At 48.3% G+C, this 19,709-nt stretch overlaps 1 protein-coding gene across 1 annotated transcript; it reads left to right on the top strand.

Moving 5' to 3' along the window:
- Positions 1–16,590: 16,590 nt before the first annotated feature.
- LOC123170835 (desmethyl-deoxy-podophyllotoxin synthase-like) lies at positions 16,591–18,254 on the top strand. Its single transcript, XM_044588574.1, has 2 exons — positions 16,591–17,511; positions 17,631–18,254. The coding sequence occupies exons 1-2, from the start codon at positions 16,612–16,614 to the stop codon at positions 18,252–18,254; spliced, it is 1,524 nt and encodes a 507-aa protein (XP_044444509.1). The 5' UTR covers positions 16,591–16,611.
- The last annotated feature ends 1,455 nt before the right edge of the window (positions 18,255–19,709 follow it).

Consider the following 19,709-nt stretch of genomic DNA (forward strand, 5'->3'; position numbering starts at 1 on the left):
GGCCTCTGCGCCTCTCCCCCCGCCAGATCCACCTCCCTCTCCCCTTCGTTCCCCTCTGCCCGAGCGCGCTCGCCACCGTTCACCGTAGTTCCCGCGGCCACATTGCCCCAATCGCCACCTCGCCGTGTCGTACGCCGTCGCCGCCCTCGACTACGTCACCTCCGCCTCTCCGTTGGAGCTTGGAGCCACTGCACCGACCGCAACGAGCTCGTCTTCAACCTTCGGCCGCCGTCGATCGCCGCCCCGTTTCGCCGCCTCGAGCCTCCCCGAGCACGCTGCCGTCCCCCTACAGCCTCGCAGTGAGCCTCTCCTTCTCCTCCCCCTCTCCGTTAGCTCGCCCGCGCTCCGTAGCTGCTCCCCCACGCGCGCCCGAACGCCGCGCCGTGGAGCTCGCCGCCGGCGGGTCTCCGGTGACCTTTTGGTCATGGGCTCAAGCCCGTTGCACTCCCCACCGTACGTAGGTGCCCCCCAGCCCCTCCGCTTGCTCGATAGCCCGCCGCAGCCGCGTTTCCGTCGGGCACCCGTAGCACCTCGCCGCCGGCGAGCTCGTAGCGCTCGCCCCCGGCCGTTCCAGCCTCTCCGACCACCGCAGTTGGACGCGCGACGCCGAGCCGCGTCGAACGCGCCCAGCCACGCCCCCGAAGACCCCCTGTGCGTGAAACCCGTACCCCTCCCGAGCCGCGCCGCCGTGCGTTTTGATCGCCGGCGTTGCTCCGGCGCCGGCCGCCGACGTGGCTGGCCTGGGGCCACCCCAATGCCCCTGCCAGTGGCCCCCACGGGCCCCAGTTGACTGGGTTGACCCAGTCAACTGCTGACTGGGCAGGCCCAGTCACCGACATGCGGGCCCCGCCGCAAAAATATAAAAAAGAAAAGAAAAAGAAAATGTTTTATAAATAAAAATAATTATTTAACTAATCACTCACTGACATATGGGGCCCACCCCTCTAATTAGACTGTTAGATTAGTTTAAATAAGTATTAGACTAACAGAGGCTGACATGTGGGTCCCACTGGACCCACCTGTCTGGTTTGACTGGTCAGCCGACCTATTGACCTGCTGACGTCAGCATTGCCTCATGCTGACGTCATAATTCATTTTTGCTGAATATAAATAATTCCAGAAATTCAAATAAACTTTGAAAATTCATATCTTTTAAACCGTAACTCGGATGAAAATGTTTTCTATATGAAAGTTGCTCAGAACGACGAGACGAATCCAACTACGCATTCTGTTCGTCCACCAAACCTCCCTAACCTATCGAACTAGTAACTTTCCCCCTCCGGTCCGTTTGTCCGAAAACGCGAAACATCGGGAATACCTCCCGGATGTTCCCCCCCTTCACCGGTACCCCCTACTGTCGCGTTAGGACACCCCTAGCACCGCTCATTGTCATGTCACGCATCGTCATGCTTATGTTTGCATTGTATTTACTGTTTCTTCCCCCTCTTCTCTCCGGTAGACTACGAGACCGACACTGCTGCTGCCCAGTTCGACTACGGAGTCGACGACCCCTCCTACTTGCCAGAGCAACCAGGCAAGGCCCCCCTTGATCACCAGATATCGCCTGTACTTCTCTATACTGCTTGCATTAGAGTAGTGTAGCATGTTACTGCTTTCCGATATCCTATTCTGATGCATAGCCTATCCTTGCTACTATATTTGTTACCTTTACCTGCAATCCTACATGCTTAGTCTAGGATGCTAGATTTATCAGTGGCCCTACATTCTTGTCCGTCTGCTGTGCTATACTATCGGGCCGTGATCACCTGGGCGGTGATCACGGGTATATACTTATATACTATATACATGACACATGTGATGATTTAAGTCGGGTCGGCTCGTAGGAGTACCCGCGAGTGGATCTTTGTGGCGGAGCGATAGGGCAGGTTGAGACCGCCTAGGTGAGAGGTGGGCCTGGCCCTGGTCGGCGTTCGCGGTTACTTAACACGCTTAACGAGATCTTGGTATTTGATCTGAGTCTGGCCATTTGGTCTATACGCACTAACCATCTACGTGGGAGTAGTTATGGGTATCCCGACGTCGTGGTATCAGCCGAAGCTCTTTTGACGTCAGCAACTGACTGGCGCGCGCCGCATTGGACCGTAAGCTCGCGCTTGTATTAAGGGGGCTAGGTCTGCTTCCGGCCGCGTACGCAACGTGCAGGTGTGCATAGGGCGATGGGCCCAGACCCCTGCGCGCATAGGTTTAGACCGGCGTGCTGACCTCTCTGTTGAGCCTAGGTGGGGCTGCGACGTGTTGATCTTACGAGGCCGGGCATGACCCAGAAAAGTGTGTCCGGCCAAATGGGATCGAGCGTGCTGGGTTATGTGGTGCACCCCTGCAGGGAAGTTTATCTATTCGAATAGCCGTGTCCCTCGGTAAAAGGACGACCCGGAGTTGTACCTTGAGCTTATGACAACTAGAACTGGATACTGAATAAAATACACCCTTCCAAGTGCCAGATACAACCCGGTGATCGCTCTCTAACAGGGCGACGAGGAGGGGATTGCCGGGTAGGATTATGCTATGCGATGCTACTTGGAGGACTTCAATCTACTCTCTTCTACATGCTGCAAGATGGAGATGTCCAGAAGCGTAGTCTTCGATAGGACTAGCTATCCCCCTCTTATTCTGGCATTCTGCAGTTCAGTCCACTGATATGCCCCTTTACACATATACCCATGCATATGTAGTATAGCTCCTTGCTTGCGAGTACTTTGGATGAGTACTCACGATTGCTTCTCTCCCTCTTTTCCCCCTTTTTCCTTTCTATCTGGTTGTCGCAACCAGATGCTGGAGTCCAGGAGCCAGACGCCACCGTCGACGACGACACCCTCGACACTGGAGGTGCCTACTACTACGTGCAGGCCGCTGACGACGACCAGGAGTAGTTAGGAGGTCCCAGGCAGGAGGCCTTGCCTTTTCGATCGTTGCTACTTTTGTGCTAGCCTTCTTAAGGCAAACTTGTTTAACTTATGTCTGTACTCAGATATTGTTGCTTCCGCTGACTCGTCTATGATCGAGCAATTGTATTCGAGCCCTCGAGGCCCCTGGCTTGTATTATAATGCTTGTATGACTTATTTATGTTGTAGAGTTGTGTTGTGATATCTTCCAGTGAGTCCCTGATCGTGATCGTACACATTTGCGTGCATGATTAGTGTACGGTCAAATCGGGGGCGTCACATCCGCCTCACTGTCCTCTGCCACGTGGTTCTTCCTTCCTCGAGCTTGATTACTGAGAAGAAACAGACCACAGTGAGGATTTGTCGAACTTCATAGGTGCCTCACCGAAGCTTGATGCCAAATGGATGATGCATCACCACGATGACCTATCGATGCTCATGGTTGCGTCGGCTGGTGAAGCTGATCGATTTTCAATGAAAAACAACCTATCTTCCATCAGTGCTCTTTGCTTGTTACGCACAAAGATGAAATCCTTCGTCAGTTCACCTTGGTTGCGTTGGAGACGCAGTCGTCTTTCACGTTGGTGCAATTTTATCACACAATTGGCTATGAACCAAATGTTTCCTCGAAGAAGGATCGACGTTGGTACTAAGAGCATAAGTTTTGTATTGATTTCTATGCCTTCTCACAACTTTGTCTCCAGCTCCCCTGTAATTTTATTTGTCTAGCTATTAACTTTGATTTAAAAAATGGTGTGGACTAAAAACCCGGATGGACGTAGTAGCCCTCCATTTTTATTTACTCCGCATATTAGATTTGACTGAAGTCAAACTTTGTAATACTCTCAAACCTTTCCGATAATTGAAATTAAAATTCTTTATTTGTACACACTCTCATACGTTTCCGATAATTTGGCGCATGTGTGGTTGTTCACTTAAGGGAGGGTAGTGTACCACACGTGAAGGACAGGAAGTGCGACCAGGACGCGTGGGCGTGGATCGTTAGTTCATTGGAAGTAGTACTAGTTTTATTCACTGTACATTAAATAAAGAGTTTCGTTTCGTACTTACACAATTTAAAACGATTGTTATGGAGAGAATAAGAAAACCACTCCACTATATATTAGTCGTATACACGAGAGTACTATATGGACGCAGCTTCATTGACTTGGTGCACCTGCCTTTGGATTTATGACAGGTGGACCCAAAATGTGGCTGGCTCACCTGTTATACAGCCAAAAGCAGGTGCAGTGAAGGCACCGGAGCTCAGTCCGTACTACAGTAGTATATATATAAGCGGGAGCCTCAGCGCTTGTTCGCTAGGGTTTGCACTCTCCACATGCTCGCCGCACTACATATATGTTACACGCTGGAGGCTCAGTGTTCATTTGCTAGGGTTTGCTATATTCACAGTCTCTCACCCTCTCTTCACCAGATCTAAACAAGACTGCGTTGGCCTCTTGTCTCTCTCTCCCCCCTCACATCTGGTGAAGGAGGCGTCCGTATCCCGTCGCACCGGGAAGGGGAGAAGGTGCAGCGTTCACTCTATCGCCTTCGGCGAGGGAGGCAATCCACTGCCGGCTGCGCTATTCTCTTTCACCCAGCGCCTGTGCGGGAGGGCCACCGACCCCTTCTTCCTCGCTGCCGTACGTAGTGTGGGCAGATCTGGCCTCCCGCCGCACGCCTTGCCACATCCCGACGACCCTAAGGTATAAGTTTCTTTGAAACCGTCATTGCTCTAGCTGCATGTGGATCTTTTTCGATCTGTAGTCGAATCTAGGTCTTGGTTCAAAGAGGAAAGAAGGGTGCGGTGGGCTGGAGCAAGAATCTAGAACGTGGATCAATGAGGAAAGGAGGGTTGGAAAGTAGTATAGACTGGCTATCCAGCCGCTTTGTAGGTCGAAAAGGGAAAAAGGGGGTAACCCAGTACACACATCTGTAAGGAACCGATCTCTTTGTTGAAAAGGGGAAGAAACTGGGGGGTCGGGTAGTTTGTGCAGCACTAGATTTGCTGCCCTCACATAGGAAGAAAGTTCAAAGAGAACAAATATGGGACCAGCGCATATATGCTGCTTGGCTACATACTCTGCATCACCCATTTATACGTGTGTACGCACATGGTGCTGGCATGTCCCATACAGCTATTTTGCTATTGTTAATCTAAGAATGCCGCCGGAAAATTGAAGCAATGCCACTGTTAAAAGTAAATTACATTTTTTAACGAATGTTGTTTCAAGAGAATGTCTCTGTTAATATGAATCAATGTAACCATTTTAGAAATTCTACTGTCCTACTTTGTTTTCCATCCAAGATAAGTTAGATGCTTCTTTCTGTCACCGTTTGTTTCATCCTCCTTTATCGGCAAGTAATTGTTTCCTTTTTTGCCTCTGTTAAAACAGGGCTATCGATTCAACTTGTTGCTATTGCGACATTTTGCTTCGCTACTCGAAACACTTATGTTTTAAGAGTGTTTTGTGCAGTTCAACTTGAATGTCACACCGGTGACTTTGCTTAATTTTGGTGGAACTACACAAAAGAGATCGAGATTCGTATTTTACCTATGTCGGTCTCATGAAAGGTCAGTACAGGACTTCATCCACATGATTGTGTAGTGTGCTTTGAGATGTTGTGCTACTTGTATTGGTACTGTTTTAAATAAATGTGGAATTGAAGCTATTGTATTGCTGTCTTTTCCCATTAAGTAGTGAACAAAAATGGGACCAACCCAGACATGATGCTTGTTGCTTTGTTACAACAAACTCTGCATCACCCCCTTTATAAGTAGATGGAAGCACATACTGTTGTTGCGCCCACTCTCCCCTGGAACTGTTTATGCTTTTCGTTAATCTAATGCCGCTGGTAAAATTAAGCAATGCCACTCTCAGAATTAATTAACTACTGAATCTTAGTTCAAAACTACAACGCTTATTAGGAATGCTACTATCCTGCTTTGTAGTTCTTTCTACATGTTTAACCAAGGTATTGTTAAGATAATGTCTCTGTTAAAATGAATCAGTTGCATTGTTTTCTTTGTCGTTCTTTATACATGTTGAAACAAGGCATTGTTAAGATAATGTCTCATTCAATATGAATGAATCACATTGATGGAGAATTGCTACTCTCCTGCTTTGTTTCCCATTAAGATAAAGTAGATCAGTAGATGCTTTTCTTCTGGGAGTACAAGTCATCAACCGTTATTTCTCAGTAATTGTTTCCCTTATACCTATTGTTGCTTACAGGGATATCAAAATTAAAGCTCGGTTTTATTCCGACTTCGATTTTAGTTGAACTGCACAAAAGGAGCCAATGTGTCCAAGGCAAACTGCTGCATTACTGGGTCCAATTGGTCGTTCCACTTTGCAGAAAGAAGCAGTCACTGTTTGCGCTACATTACAGAAGGAATGACCGAGAAGCTTTACAGAGTATTATTAGACACCGGTGACATGACTAGTCTGCAGAGACCATTGGCAATTTAACAACACGTGGAGTTCCCTGGGCAAAAAGTGCCCAAACAAGTACAAGAAGCTACGACAGGACTCCATGATCATAGGTATTACATATTTTGAATGGGAAAAGCTTGTCAAAGTTTAATCATTGATGTTAGCAAGAAGACGTTAGTTTAATATATTGGAATTGGAAAACCTTGTCAAAATTTGCTCATTGATGTTAGCCAGAAGACATGCATTTGATATTTTTGAGAGGGACGCCCTTGCTGTGAGCGGCGTCGAGTGTTTTTTCCTATTCCTGTGTTCAGTTTAGAAGTAAATAGTTACTCTGCTGAGATATTCTTGTGTTAAGAGTTTGTTCTGAATATTGTCTATGTAATGCCAGGCCTTGTGTTTGATTGCAAAGTTGAGCTTGGAATGTTGTGGCATGCGGCATCACGAGCTGTTCACCGTGCCTCCTGAGAATAATGCTTCGTATTGTTTTGCATGTCGATCTAATGCCAGTGATTTGCTTGTTAAGAAGATCATCCTCTTCTGTTGTTTTCGTGCTTAAGAAGTTCATCGTCTGATGTTTCATTCATAGCCTATACGACAAGTTGGGTAGGTTAGACGTGAAACCATATGATCTTCCGACCAACTCATGATATTAGGCCGTGATTGGATCGTCGTTTTCCAGCCAAAACCGCTTGTAAAACTGACGCTTGTAAATTAAAGCAGATGGTCTCGGGCGAAGGCGCTTGGTTGGTCGATTTCGACTAGTAAAATATCGGAAGTACTTCACACATGATAAAAACGCTGAACGACACTCGGACGATTGCTAATCCAGCCGTTAGCTGCTGTTTCAGCCTTGCCCATGGATGGCATGATACGCACGTCGTGCATGTATCGTCTGGTAATGTCGTCCATATAGCAGTGCTCGTAAAATATACACTGGTCTCTCAAATTACACGCGTAACCCGCCGGTTTTACTTACAGACCTCGGGCCCTCGGTTTCATTACGCCTGTATTTTACGCGTTGTTTTCGATGATGAGTAAATTACACTTGTATGTTAATACAGGTTTGAAAGAAACCAGAGCTCCCAAACGCGGCCTTACTGTTTCATGCCGTCTCAGTTTCTCGAAGGTGCTCATAGGTGTCCGATGATCCTGGCTTCCTGGATGAGCAGCGGGCGCTGTATCAGACCATCCGTAGGGCCCGCGAGGCCCTCTCCGTTGTCCTTCGAGTTGTTGCGCTCGCCGTGGCGCCGAGCATTGTTAACATCGTCAACGAACATGAGGATTCAGGAGATGACTTTATTTTGACTGGATGACACTAGGGACCCACTAGGGCCATAGCCGTACGTACGCAAGTGCCTCCTTATTATGTACAACTATATTTTTTTTTGCTTTCTCCTGGTTTCCTGACATCACGGTCCCACACCATTGTCAACCTATGTAGTCAATATAAATGAGAGAATTGCACAAGGTGCGGCCGACAGCTGGGACCAAGCAGCTCGAGCAGTATTTGTGTTTTTGAGGCGTGAGCACTGCAGAGTTTTTCTTGGCGATGATTTCGTTGTTGTTCAGAGGAGAGCAGGGTATTAACTGGGCGGGCTATGGGCCGTCTAGCCCAGGCCAGATATCCAGCCTAGATACTAATTTTTTCAAGATGAAAATGGTAGCCCAACTATACGTCTTTTTGAGGAATACCCAGGCAAGGTCAACTTGTTATTCTCCGCCCCGCTGGGCTGCAAATCTTTCCTAGGAGGGATGCATTAGGCTTAACAGGAAAATGGGCTTCAAAAAATAATAAATAGGATGTAATTATAAAAACTGGGCAGTAACTATAAAAAAATGCACCAAACACGAAATTAGTTTATAAAATATTATTTATGGATTTTGAAAATCTTAAATTTTCATTGTTGCGCGCGCAATGTTTCGTTGGATTTTTACGTAATACAAATTTATATTTAATCTGACTAGAAATTTCGGGATAAAAATATTTCGGATCCCATCAAAATGTGGGATTTTATTGAATTCTGTCTTCAACGGTTGGTTGAAATTATTAATCGTTGTCCTAGCTAGAAAATGGGCTGTACTTTTAACAAACTGTAAATGGGTTGTTGTAAATTCCATTAGAATTCAAAAATGGGCTGTACATTCTTACAAAACGTAAATGGGCTATAAGTTCTCTGCCACACACTTGTGGGCCTACTAAGTGACGCGTCCCCTAAAAAAATAAGTTGACGCGTATGCAAGGCTTTGTCAACTTATTATAGTCAACACACTGTTCTAGCGGCAGTGGCCGTTGGATGTCTATCCAACGGATGTCATGCTTCTTCTTCAATCTCGGATATTCTTAGCTGCGGCCGCCCAAAAAATGATTCCTCCCCCTGACATCTGGGGCGCACCGTTTCGGAGGCTGGCCTGTGGGCCTACTAAGTTGGAGCGTACCAAGGGCTTTGTCAACTTAGTCAATATAAACGATTCTAGCTTCAGTGACCGTACGATGTCCATCCAACGGCCGTAGTGCTTCTTCAACCTCTGGTCTTCTTGGTCCAGCCGCCCAAAGCAGCGCCGGTCGTGCCGCCTGCTCCTGCCTCCCGTGGCTGGCTGTGCTGCCGCGGAGGCCTCACCGCCCCCATACTACTCCCACCGCTGGCCAAACCATCCCTCCACTCACCCACACCCCCTGTTATTCTGCAGCGACGGCAGCCTCACACCGCAGCCGAACCAGTGAACCCTCGTACTCCTCTCCGCGCGGGCTTCCACTGTTGCGTCTTCCCCGGCTCCGCGTCGTCCCCTTTCTAGGCCTCGCCGTCGTCCACCGCCCTGGTGCTCTCGGCGCGGCGTGGTCAACGACCGACTTCCATTGGAAGAGTACTGTACGTGGAGAGGCTGGCAGCTGGGTCCACAGCGGCCGCAAGGAAGTGCCTCCTTATTACGCGCAAAATAATTATTCCTCCACTTGACAGCGGGGACCCACCGGACGGGCCACCAGTATTTTGCGAAAAAAATCGTTTCCCCCTGACTGCTGGGACCCACCGGACGGGCCACCGTATTTCATGAAAAAACGTCCCCCCCGCTGTTAGCTCGGACCCACCGGAAGTGCCTCCTTATTACGCACAAAAAATGAATACTCCCCCGGCTAGCTGGGACCCACCTTGGTGGGAGGCTGAGTTGTGGGCCTACTAAGTTGACGGGGACGAAGGGCTTTGTCAACTTAGTCAATATGAACGATTCTAGCTCCAGTGACCGTACGATGTCCATCCAACGGTCGTAGTGCTTCTTCAACCTCTGGTCTTCTTGCTCCAGCCGCCCAAAGCAGTGCCGGTCGTGCTGCATGCTCCTTCCTCCCGTGGTCGGCTGTGCTGCCGCAGAGGCCTCACCACCCCCTACTATTCCCACCGCTGGCCAGGCCCTGCGGCGACGGCAGCCTCACACCGCAGCCGAACCAGTGAACCCTCGTACTCCTCTCCGCGCGGGCTTCCACTGCCGCGTCTTCCCCGGCTCTGCGTCGTCCCCTTCCTAGGCCTCGCCGTCGTCCACCGCCGTGGTGCTCTCCGCGCGGCGTGGTCAACGTGGTCAAGAACGACTTCCATCGGAAGAGTACTGTACGTGGAGAGGCTGACAGCTGGGTCCACGGCCACAACCAAGTTTTTTTGTGATTTGCCAAGTAAGTCGCTTTGTCAGGCCTGTTGGGCTGCAAATCTTTCAAGACGAGGAGAGCTTTCATTTGGCTGGCCGAGAAAATGGCCCATCAGTAATGAGAAATGGGCTGTACATTTTTAAAACACATCAAACCGGCAATTAGTTTCAAATATCTTTTTTTTTTCATTTCAAGATTTTAAATTACATTAATTTTTATGCGTAGAGAATTTGTTGGATTTTATATTGATATACATTTATTTTTAGAATCAGTTTGAATGTGAGTCGAAATTTCGGGATTAAAAACAGTTCGGACCGCACCGAAATATGCTAAATTTCGTGTAATTTTTTAACCGTGGCCACAATATGGGCTGTAATGCTAACAAAAAGAATATGGGCTCCAAAAAACCTTAAGAATTAGCAAATGGCTGTAAATTATTAGAAATAATGACAGATTTGAGGCTTTCCTAAAAAAAAGGTTGACGCACAAGCACTGACTGTTGGATGTCCATCCAACGGCCGTCGTGCTTCTTCAATCACTGCTCTTCCTGCTCCAGCCGCTCAAACAAGCGCCAGCGGGACTGCCTGCTCCTTCCTCCCCGCGGCCGGCTGTGCTGCCGCGCAGGCCTCACCGCTCCACCGTACTCCTATCGCTGGCCTAGCCATCCCTCTACTCACCCACACCTGCTGTTATTCTCCGGCGACGGCAGACGAACCAGTAAACCCTCGTACAGTCGTACTCCCCTCCGCGTGGGAAACAACTGCTGAGTCTTCCCTGCCTCCGTGTCGTTCCCTTCCTAGGCCTCGCCGTCGTCCACCGCCGTGGTGCTCTCGGCGTGGTCAATGTGGTCAACGACCGAATTCCATCGGAAGAGTACTGTGCGTGGAGACGCTGACAGCTGGGTCCACGGCCGCAGCAAGGAAGTGCCTCCTTATTACGCGCAAAATAATTATTCCTCCACCTGACAGCGGAGACCCACCGGACGGGCCACCGTATTACGCGCAAAACGTTTCCCACCTGACTGCTGGGACCCACCAGCTACACCTTCGCACGCAAGGAAGTGCGTCCGGGCAAAAAAAAAACAAAACGATTCGCCCCCTTGACTGCTGGGACCCACCAGCTACATCTTCGCACGCAAGAAAGTGCCTGACAGTCGGGACCCACCTGGTCGAAGCGTACGTAGCGTTGTCATTCTGGTCGCGAACGTGTACGTACATATATACTGGTGGATGTAGAGGCGCGCACGTGTCGTAGTAGAGGCGCGCACGTAGCATGTACACGTACGTACAGCGGCCAAGGTGCAAGAAAGAAAATACGGCCACGTATGTGTACATACGGGCGGGGTCTCGAACGCCTACTCACGCATACGTACAGCGAGGGCTCGTTGACATGGCTGGGTCGGAACGGAGAAATAGCGTCGTCGTCGTGTTCATGGGGAGGCAACGGAATGCGTCGTGTTCATGGGGAGGCAACGGAATGTGTCGTGTTCATCGGGAGGCAACGGAACGCGTGGGAGCCAACCGGCTGGGTCGGAACGGAATGTGTGGTCGTGTTCATCGGGAGGGCTTGGACGGAACAGGCGATGGAAACGAGGCCTGGCGTACCGCACAACGGAGGAAACGGACCTCGTACGTTCGGAACGGGGTCCTGTTGATCGGGAGGGGTGTGGCGTACCGCAAAACGGAGGAAACGGACCTCCTACGGACGAAACGGGGGTCCTGTTGATCGGGAGGGGTGTGGCATACCGCAAAACGGACGAAATGGACCTCCTACATTCGAAACGAGGGTCCTGTTGATCGGGAGGGGTGTGGCGTACCGCAAAACGGACGAAACAGACCTCCTACGGTCGAAACGGGGGTCCTGTTCATCGGGAGGGGTGTGGCTTACCGTAAAACGGGACTCCACGGGATATTGTTCATCTCCACCGTCGACCTCCTCCAGCCTCCATGGGCTACCGTCGACCTCCTCCAGCCTCCACGGGCTCCTGTTCATCCAACCTCCACCGCGCACTACTCCACCGGCTACTGTTCAACCACCCCTCCACCGTCTACTGTTCATCCAGCCCTCCACACCACGGGGTCCTGTTCAACCACCCCTCCACAGGCACCCCTCCACCGTCTACTGTTCATCCAGCCCTCCACACCAGAGGGTCCTGTTCAACCACCCCTCCACGGGCACCCCTCCACCGTCTACTGTTCATCCCAGAGGCAACGCCACCGCTCACTGTTCATCCAACCCCCTCACCCCCCCCCCCCCCCCGCAACGCTCACTGTTCATCACAGAGGCAGCATCGATCGGCTTCAGTTAGCAGCAGTAGTGAAGGAATCGCTCGATCGGGTTCAGTTAACAGCCATCGATCGATCGCTCGGGTTCAGTAACGCGTAGCCTGCAGTGCGATCGCTCGGGTTCAGTTACAGCCCAACGCCTCGCTCAGACACGCGCGTCGTGTACGAGAGAAACGCGCATCGCTCGGCCCCCGACCTCCCACCGTAACCGGGAACTCCCTGAAATTTTCCTCGCCCTCGCTTCTACCACGGTTTTTTCCGTCATGGACGGCCCAAAGAATGTCATGCAGCTGCGTCTCCGGCCCGCCCAGGACGAAAAGCCCATTTTCTGTCATGATTTTTTGTCATAGAAGTAGGAGCCCACCACATCTATGATGATACCGGGTTTTGTCACAATTATCGTCATAGAAGTGTCATATGTATGACAGAAAAAAAATTCGTTCGGCCCAAAATGTCACGGATGTGTCTCTTTTTGTAGTGAGTACTAGCTAGCTACCATATCTTTCTAGTTTCAATACCATTAATTATCATGCTTGATTAATTATTATCTGATTGAATTCTATTCTCGTAAAGGCCATGAAGCAAGCGCCGGGGACTAATTTATGTGCATACTACGTTTGCGAGAACATTCCCATGATGGCGTCCGAAAGGAGCACATCTTCTACACAGCTATGGGTACGTTTGCCAGAACACTATTCACAATTTTTACATCGTTATTGATATCTAATCACACAACAAATAATACATGCATATGATCTCCTTCTTAAAAGTTCAATGAGGTGCGGGATAAGCTCCTACCGGAGGATCGCGTACGAGCAATTCAAGAGGAAATAGCGGGATTTTTTATCGACCAGGTCATAGATCCCAAAGGAGAATACCATTACCCGCTACCGCAGTAATGCCTCCATGTAGGAGAAATTGTATATACCAAATTGTATATATATACATGTGTATTTGTGAATGGTGGTGCGAGACATTCGATGATATATATATATATATATATATATATATATATATATATATATATATATATATATATATATATATATATATGCATAACGTGTACAATATGTAGTATCGTAAAATACCAGCAAATGAAAAAGAATTAAATGGAAAACACAAAATTAAAGGAAAAAGAAATCATGAACCCAAACCCCCCAACCTTTTAGTACCGGTTGTTGTTACCAACCGGTACTAAAGGTCTCCCCGCCCCCAGCGCTGGCTCGTGCCACGTGGTGGCCCTTTAGTGGCAGTTCGTGCTGAACCGGTACTAAAGGGGGGTGACCTTTAGTCCCCACCCTTTAGTGCCGGTTACAGAACCGGCACTAAAGGGCCTTACGAACCGGTGATAATGCCCGGTTCTGCACTAGTGCAGTCACATCATGGCATCAATGTCGATTGTTGCGTGGTTCGGGCCGACATGAATGCAGCGCGGTAAGCGGCGTGTGCATCAGAAGGAAAGCGCGGGAGGGGCTGGTGGTTTTTTTTGGTGGGCCAGGACGGTCAGAAGCGGGCTTGAAAGCGGTCCGGACTCCCGTAAAGTCACCCATTTTTGTCTCTGGTTTGCGAGAGAAAATAGGTCCGGACCATCCAGCGGACCGATATAGGTCCGCGTAGGAGCGGTCCCGGCGTATGCGAGAGGTTTGCGGGTCGGCGTCGCAGATGCCCCTAGGACATCAATGTCCTATTAAGAGCTGACTTCTACCCTGTATACACACAGTTCAATACAAGTCCAACTATAACCTAACAATATTCGATACAATTTCACCGAACTCCTTCTTCACCACCTCGGTTTCATCCTTGCGTCAAACCTCCATGTACAATTGATTTGAGATCATAACATGAGCACCGCTTCTAATCCCACACTCCACGTGACTCCACCGGCCACTGTAGTCTCTTCTTGTCTTCTTTACAGTCAACACTCAACAAAATTAAGTTACTCTTTACTCTAGTTTGTGCTCTCAATTTCTGAAGTATCCGTTCAACTCCATCACACATTGATCACTGTGTGCATGAAAGTGAACAACTCACGATGAAACAAATAAGAGTCACCTGGACTCAACATCCCCGCTCTCCTTGATCGCATGCCTGATAGTTATATCAACGTCACCTTGTGTCACCCTAATCAGACTTGCAGTTGTCTCATCCTTTTGATGGATTGTCTCTTATGTGTCCTATAGTTATATCACTCCGCCTCCTTCTGTACTTTTTATCCGCACTTTGTTATGTGCGCTGAACACCCCAGAATATATGATCATGTGGTCATCAAGCTTTTGACATTTCTGACTTCCCACCACTTTCATAGATTCTCCGTGTTCAACTCCCGTCCATCTATCGGTGACGATAGATCCAATCACCAACTTCAGCTTGGTACTTGAAAACACTGCTCCAGCACCCTTTGCACACTTCACATTTTTGACCGCCAGTACCTTGGCCTTTCACCGTGTCCCATGCTTACCGCACGTCGCGTCGCTATCATCGAGAGCATCTGTTGTCCGGGTCGATTCTCCTGGGTCACGATCCTGCACCACCTCAACCCCCGCCGCCGAGAACCATCTGTCATAACTCATAACCGATTGATGTCGAGTATCACGTCTCCATCAAACCAATGAGCCCCAATTTGAAACCACATGTTTCTCGCTTTTCTCTCTTAAATAGGCCTTGACTCTCCAAGCTCTTACACCGTAGCCCCTCCATCAACGCCGAGTGAAGTCTTTCATAAGACTCCAGATCCACTTTCAACATGACTCCATGCTACCTCGCGCCTTGTTGACTTCAAGCTCTCATGTGCACCGTCTTAATAAACCCCGTTCCATAGTCTTGTCGAAGCCGCTCAAGCCCTTAGGTCCATACCACGTTTTTGCATACCCCGGAAGTTGGCCACCATCAACATCACACTCTTATGTCATCGTTGCTGAAATTGCTGTCATCTTTTATTCCGATTGACATCCTTATCGATTCATCAGACTGTCTAGGGCGTCTGCCTTATGTTTGTGATCCCAGCCAAACATGTCCGACTCCAACTATGCTCCGGTAGCATGTGCTGGCGCTTAGTTGACCGGTGTGAAATATATATTTTCTCGATAAAGGGCGCTTTTATTATTTTCAAATGTAGCATCAAGTCGATACAAAGCATTTAGAGTATCATTGGTTCTCTACATAACTAGGATGCACATAGCCAAACACCAAAAGACTGGCAAAAAGGAGAAAATATCGACAATTCAGCAACAGTAGAGTCCTATAGACCGACACTATTCCTATGTTAAAAGGGCTGATGGACCGATCCAGAGATTATATTGCCACCCATGTTGGGTAAAAAACTTTGTAGCCACCTTCTCCAATCGCGTATACACCGTCTTGAATAGTAGTCGGTACTCCGCTCGTTGTAGCATAGACCACATACGAAGCGAGTGCGTACAATGGAAAATAACCTATAGAGGAGAAGCATCTTTATCGTTAAAAATCAAATCGTTTCTACTTAGCCAAAGCGACAATAGTAAGACGCACACTCCCACCCTTATTAGCATTTTGAACCTATTTGGAATACCGTCCAACCAATGACCAAAAACATTGGTAACACTTATGGGCGTATACAAATTCGATGGTATTTGAATGACTAATCAAGTAGAACGCGAAATTAACATTAGAAAAAGAGGTGTTTGATTGTCTCGTTATGAGTGCAAAAACAACACTTCTTACCTCCTGGCCAGTTGTGTCATGCGAGGTTGTCTTTTGTTAGCACAACTCCTCTACGAAGATACCATATGAAGATTTTAACTTTTAGTGAAATCTTTTTCAGATTTTCTTGTTATTGCTCATCGGTACCTTAGAATACGAAGCGCATGATACATAGAGTCTACAGTGAAAGACACCGATATAGTAAGGTTTCACCGAAACATATCCTGACCTTGTGTCAGGTTAATCGAATCCAAACTTAATAAGAGATTATATTATGACATAAGTCGGGTGCCAATTAAATCCACCTGAACGGAAAATTCGGAGGGGATGAGCTGAGCATCTCTTGTAATCGGAGTGCAGTATTGTGACAATGTTATGGGGAGGACCGTCCGTAATCATGTTCCAAAGATATAGCCATGTTGGTGAGCCTTGTTAGCAAATCTCGACGTCATGTCTCGTGTGATTGCTTGATCTTCGGATGATCGACAACGTGCCTCGAATTATTCTGACATACAGCCCTACGGAGTGACAAATGTGCTTTAAACTCCATTATTATTAAAAATCCGAGACCAACAACAGCAGCAACGCGCGGCCTATATATATTGTAAGCACTTGACGACCCCCGCAAAATTAAATGGTAATCCCGGCTGACAATACAGAGTAGGAGATCATGGACAACGATGCATACTACTATTTGTTAGTAGCTCTTTTTCCCCTTGTATACTTGATGATGATCTATAGAGGTTCCCTTAACTCTAGCAATGGCGCTCTTCGGCTCCCTCCTGGCCCATGGCAGCTCCCTGTCATCGGCAGCCTCCACCATCTCCTAGGCGCCCTGCCACACCGTGCCTTACGGAACCTCTCTCAACGCCATGGGCCTCTCATGCTCCTCAGGTTCGGCGAGGTTCCGGTGATCGTCGCCTCCACGGCGGAAGCTTCCAAAGAGATCACCAAGACGTACGACCACATCTTCTGCACTAGGCCGCTGAGCGCGTCCGCCAAGGTCCTCAGCGAGCGCGGCAAGGGGGTCGCGTTCGCCCCGTACGGTGGCGAATGGCGGCAGCTTCGTAAGATCTGCATCCTGGAGCTGCTCGGCGCCAGGAACATCACTTCTTTCCGGCCCATCCGCGAGGAGGAGGTGACCCGGCTCATCCGGTCCATCGTCGACGACTCATCCGAGTCGTCGGAGGTGGTGAACCTGAGTAAGATGCTCGCCACATACGTGACGCATGCGACGGTGCACTGCATCATGGGTGGCCGGTTTAAGGAGCACGACACGTTGCTACACTATGTCGATGAGGCGGTCGAGGTCGTCGGTGGCTTCACCTTGCCCGACCTGTTTCCATCGTCGAGGCTAGTGCGCGCCCTCAGCGGCACGTTGCACAGGGCCGAGGTGTTTCGAGACTCCGTGCTAGCGTTCATTGGACACGTCATCGATGAGCATCTCGACAGGAGATCCTCGGAGGAAGCACACCAGGAACAAGACATCATCGATGTCCTCTTGAGGATCCAGAGAGATGGCGACCTTCAGTTCCCCCTCACCATGGACAACCTCAAAGTGGTGATTTTCGTAAGTCATTTTGACGCATGCTGCCTTAACTGTGATATACTATATGCTACGTACGTACAGCAGTACATATGTTTATTCTATCGTAGCAATCCACGTTTCACCAGCAGCAAAAAACACAGGATCTTTTTGCCGCGGGGAGCGAGGCGCCAGCTACAATTCTACAGTGGGCCATGGCGGAGTTGATGCGAAGGCCGAGCACCATGTCTAGGGCACAAGCTGAGGTCAGGGGAGCATTCATGGGGCAAAAGAAGGTAACCGAGGAGGGTCTAGGCGAGCTGAGCTACTTGCATTGTATCATCAAGGAGACCTTGCGATTGCACCCACCTGGGCCATTCTTGCTGCCCAAGCAGTGCCAGGAACAGTGCAAAATTCTCGGCTACGACGTGCCCAAAGGCACTACGGTCCTGCTGAATGCTTGGGCTATCTCTAGGGACCCGGAATACTGGGACGAACCGGATGCATTCGTTCCGGATAGATTCTTGGCTAGCGCGACAGACTATAAAGGCAACTGCTTTGAGTTTATACCGTTCGGCGCCGGGCGTCGGATTTGCCCTGGGATGCTGTTTGGGATCGCCATTGCGGAGCTTGCTCTCGCAAGCCTTCTTTTTCATTTCGATTGGACTCTCCCAGATGGCACTTCTCCTGGTGATATTGACATGACAGAGACCATGGGAATCACTGCTAGGAAGAAGGAGGATCTGCAGTTGCATGCGACTCTCCACCTACAGCCTGCGGAAACTTAGTTGACGAAACCATCTACCTGGTTTTGCAAGTTTGTCCTTTTTTTTTCATATTACAGAAGTTTGCTTCATCTATGTATCTTTGAATTCCAATTGTGTTGTGTTTTCATCCCCCCCCCCCCCCCCCCCCAAATGTGTGTTGCGTTTTCAAATTAAAATAAACTACTCTGGTGGCCAGGCCCAGGTCTTAGCATATAAATTACAAATGCATGTTGTCACTTGCGATACATTTTTTTTGTGAAGGACATTATTAAGTACTAGCACAAATGGCCGTGCGTTGTAATGGGAGAAACAGTAGTGTGTATTTAAATTTAGTGACAATTATATGTGTATGCAGAACCCTGTGTGCATGCCGAGAAGGAACATTTAGGTTATAGGTTTCGCCGCATGTGAAGTAATCAATCTGATATTTTTTTGTTCATTAACCTAGGGGATTAAAGGGTTTTGTTAGGACAAGGCCCGCAAATTATTCACTGTTTTTTCATTCGTTCGAGGGGATTTTGTGGTATGTCTTTTCTTTCCAATGTTCAAGCCATCGATATAGTACAACCGGAGTTAATTCCACTCCACTATTTTTCCGTTCATTGATCCAAAGGATTTAAGGTGTGAAGTTCCATAATATGGGAGTGAGCTGGGTCTTTTCTTTTTCATGCATCTAGCTCACGTAGTCGGGTCTTCTCTTCTCTTTTCCTCGGGTAGCAATCCTCAAGAAATTCAACGTCCTTTTGTAGCTAGTTCACGTAGCAATCCATCCATCTAGCTCACGTACTGGAGTTAATTCCTTTTTAAAAACAAATTCGAGGTCCTTTTCCCTCATGTACCAATCCATCCATCCTTCATCTAGTTTAATTCATCTATTCTTCATACAACTTACTACATGCATGCAGTTTTGCACACATATATAATTTGGTACGATTGTATGTAAACAAACAATGCGGGGTTGTTTAAAATATTTTCCCTTATTTCCCAGGTAGTTGGGCCGGCAAGTTGCATGCCCAGTGAAAGTCCTAGGCACCAAAACGACCTGTGTCTGTAAGGCGCGAGTATAAACATAAAAAGAAATATGAGTTGAAGGATCAAACTCACAATCTCAAAGACCAGACAAAATGTTGCCAGCCACTCGAACAAACATGCCTTATTAACCTATGGCCCGCACAAATATTTAATAACATACTGCAGCGTCAGATTTGAAACAAATTTCGTTTTTCTCTTGAACATTTCAAAAAAAAAATATTACGAATAGCCAAAATTCTTGGAAACATGAATAGTATTTGAAATCCCGAACAGTTTTTCAAAAATTATGCACACCTTTGGAAAAACACGAATAAAATTGGAAACAGAAACATACTAAAAAATTCACAAACATATTTTGAAAACATGAAAATTTTGTAAAAACACAGTTTTTTTGAATTTGTGAACAATTTTAGATAACTGGAACATGTTTTGAACATTCAGAAC

This window comes from Triticum aestivum, chromosome 7D (genome assembly GCF_018294505.1).
Source record: "Triticum aestivum cultivar Chinese Spring chromosome 7D, IWGSC CS RefSeq v2.1, whole genome shotgun sequence".
NCBI classification, from domain to species: domain Eukaryota; kingdom Viridiplantae; phylum Streptophyta; class Magnoliopsida; order Poales; family Poaceae; genus Triticum; species Triticum aestivum.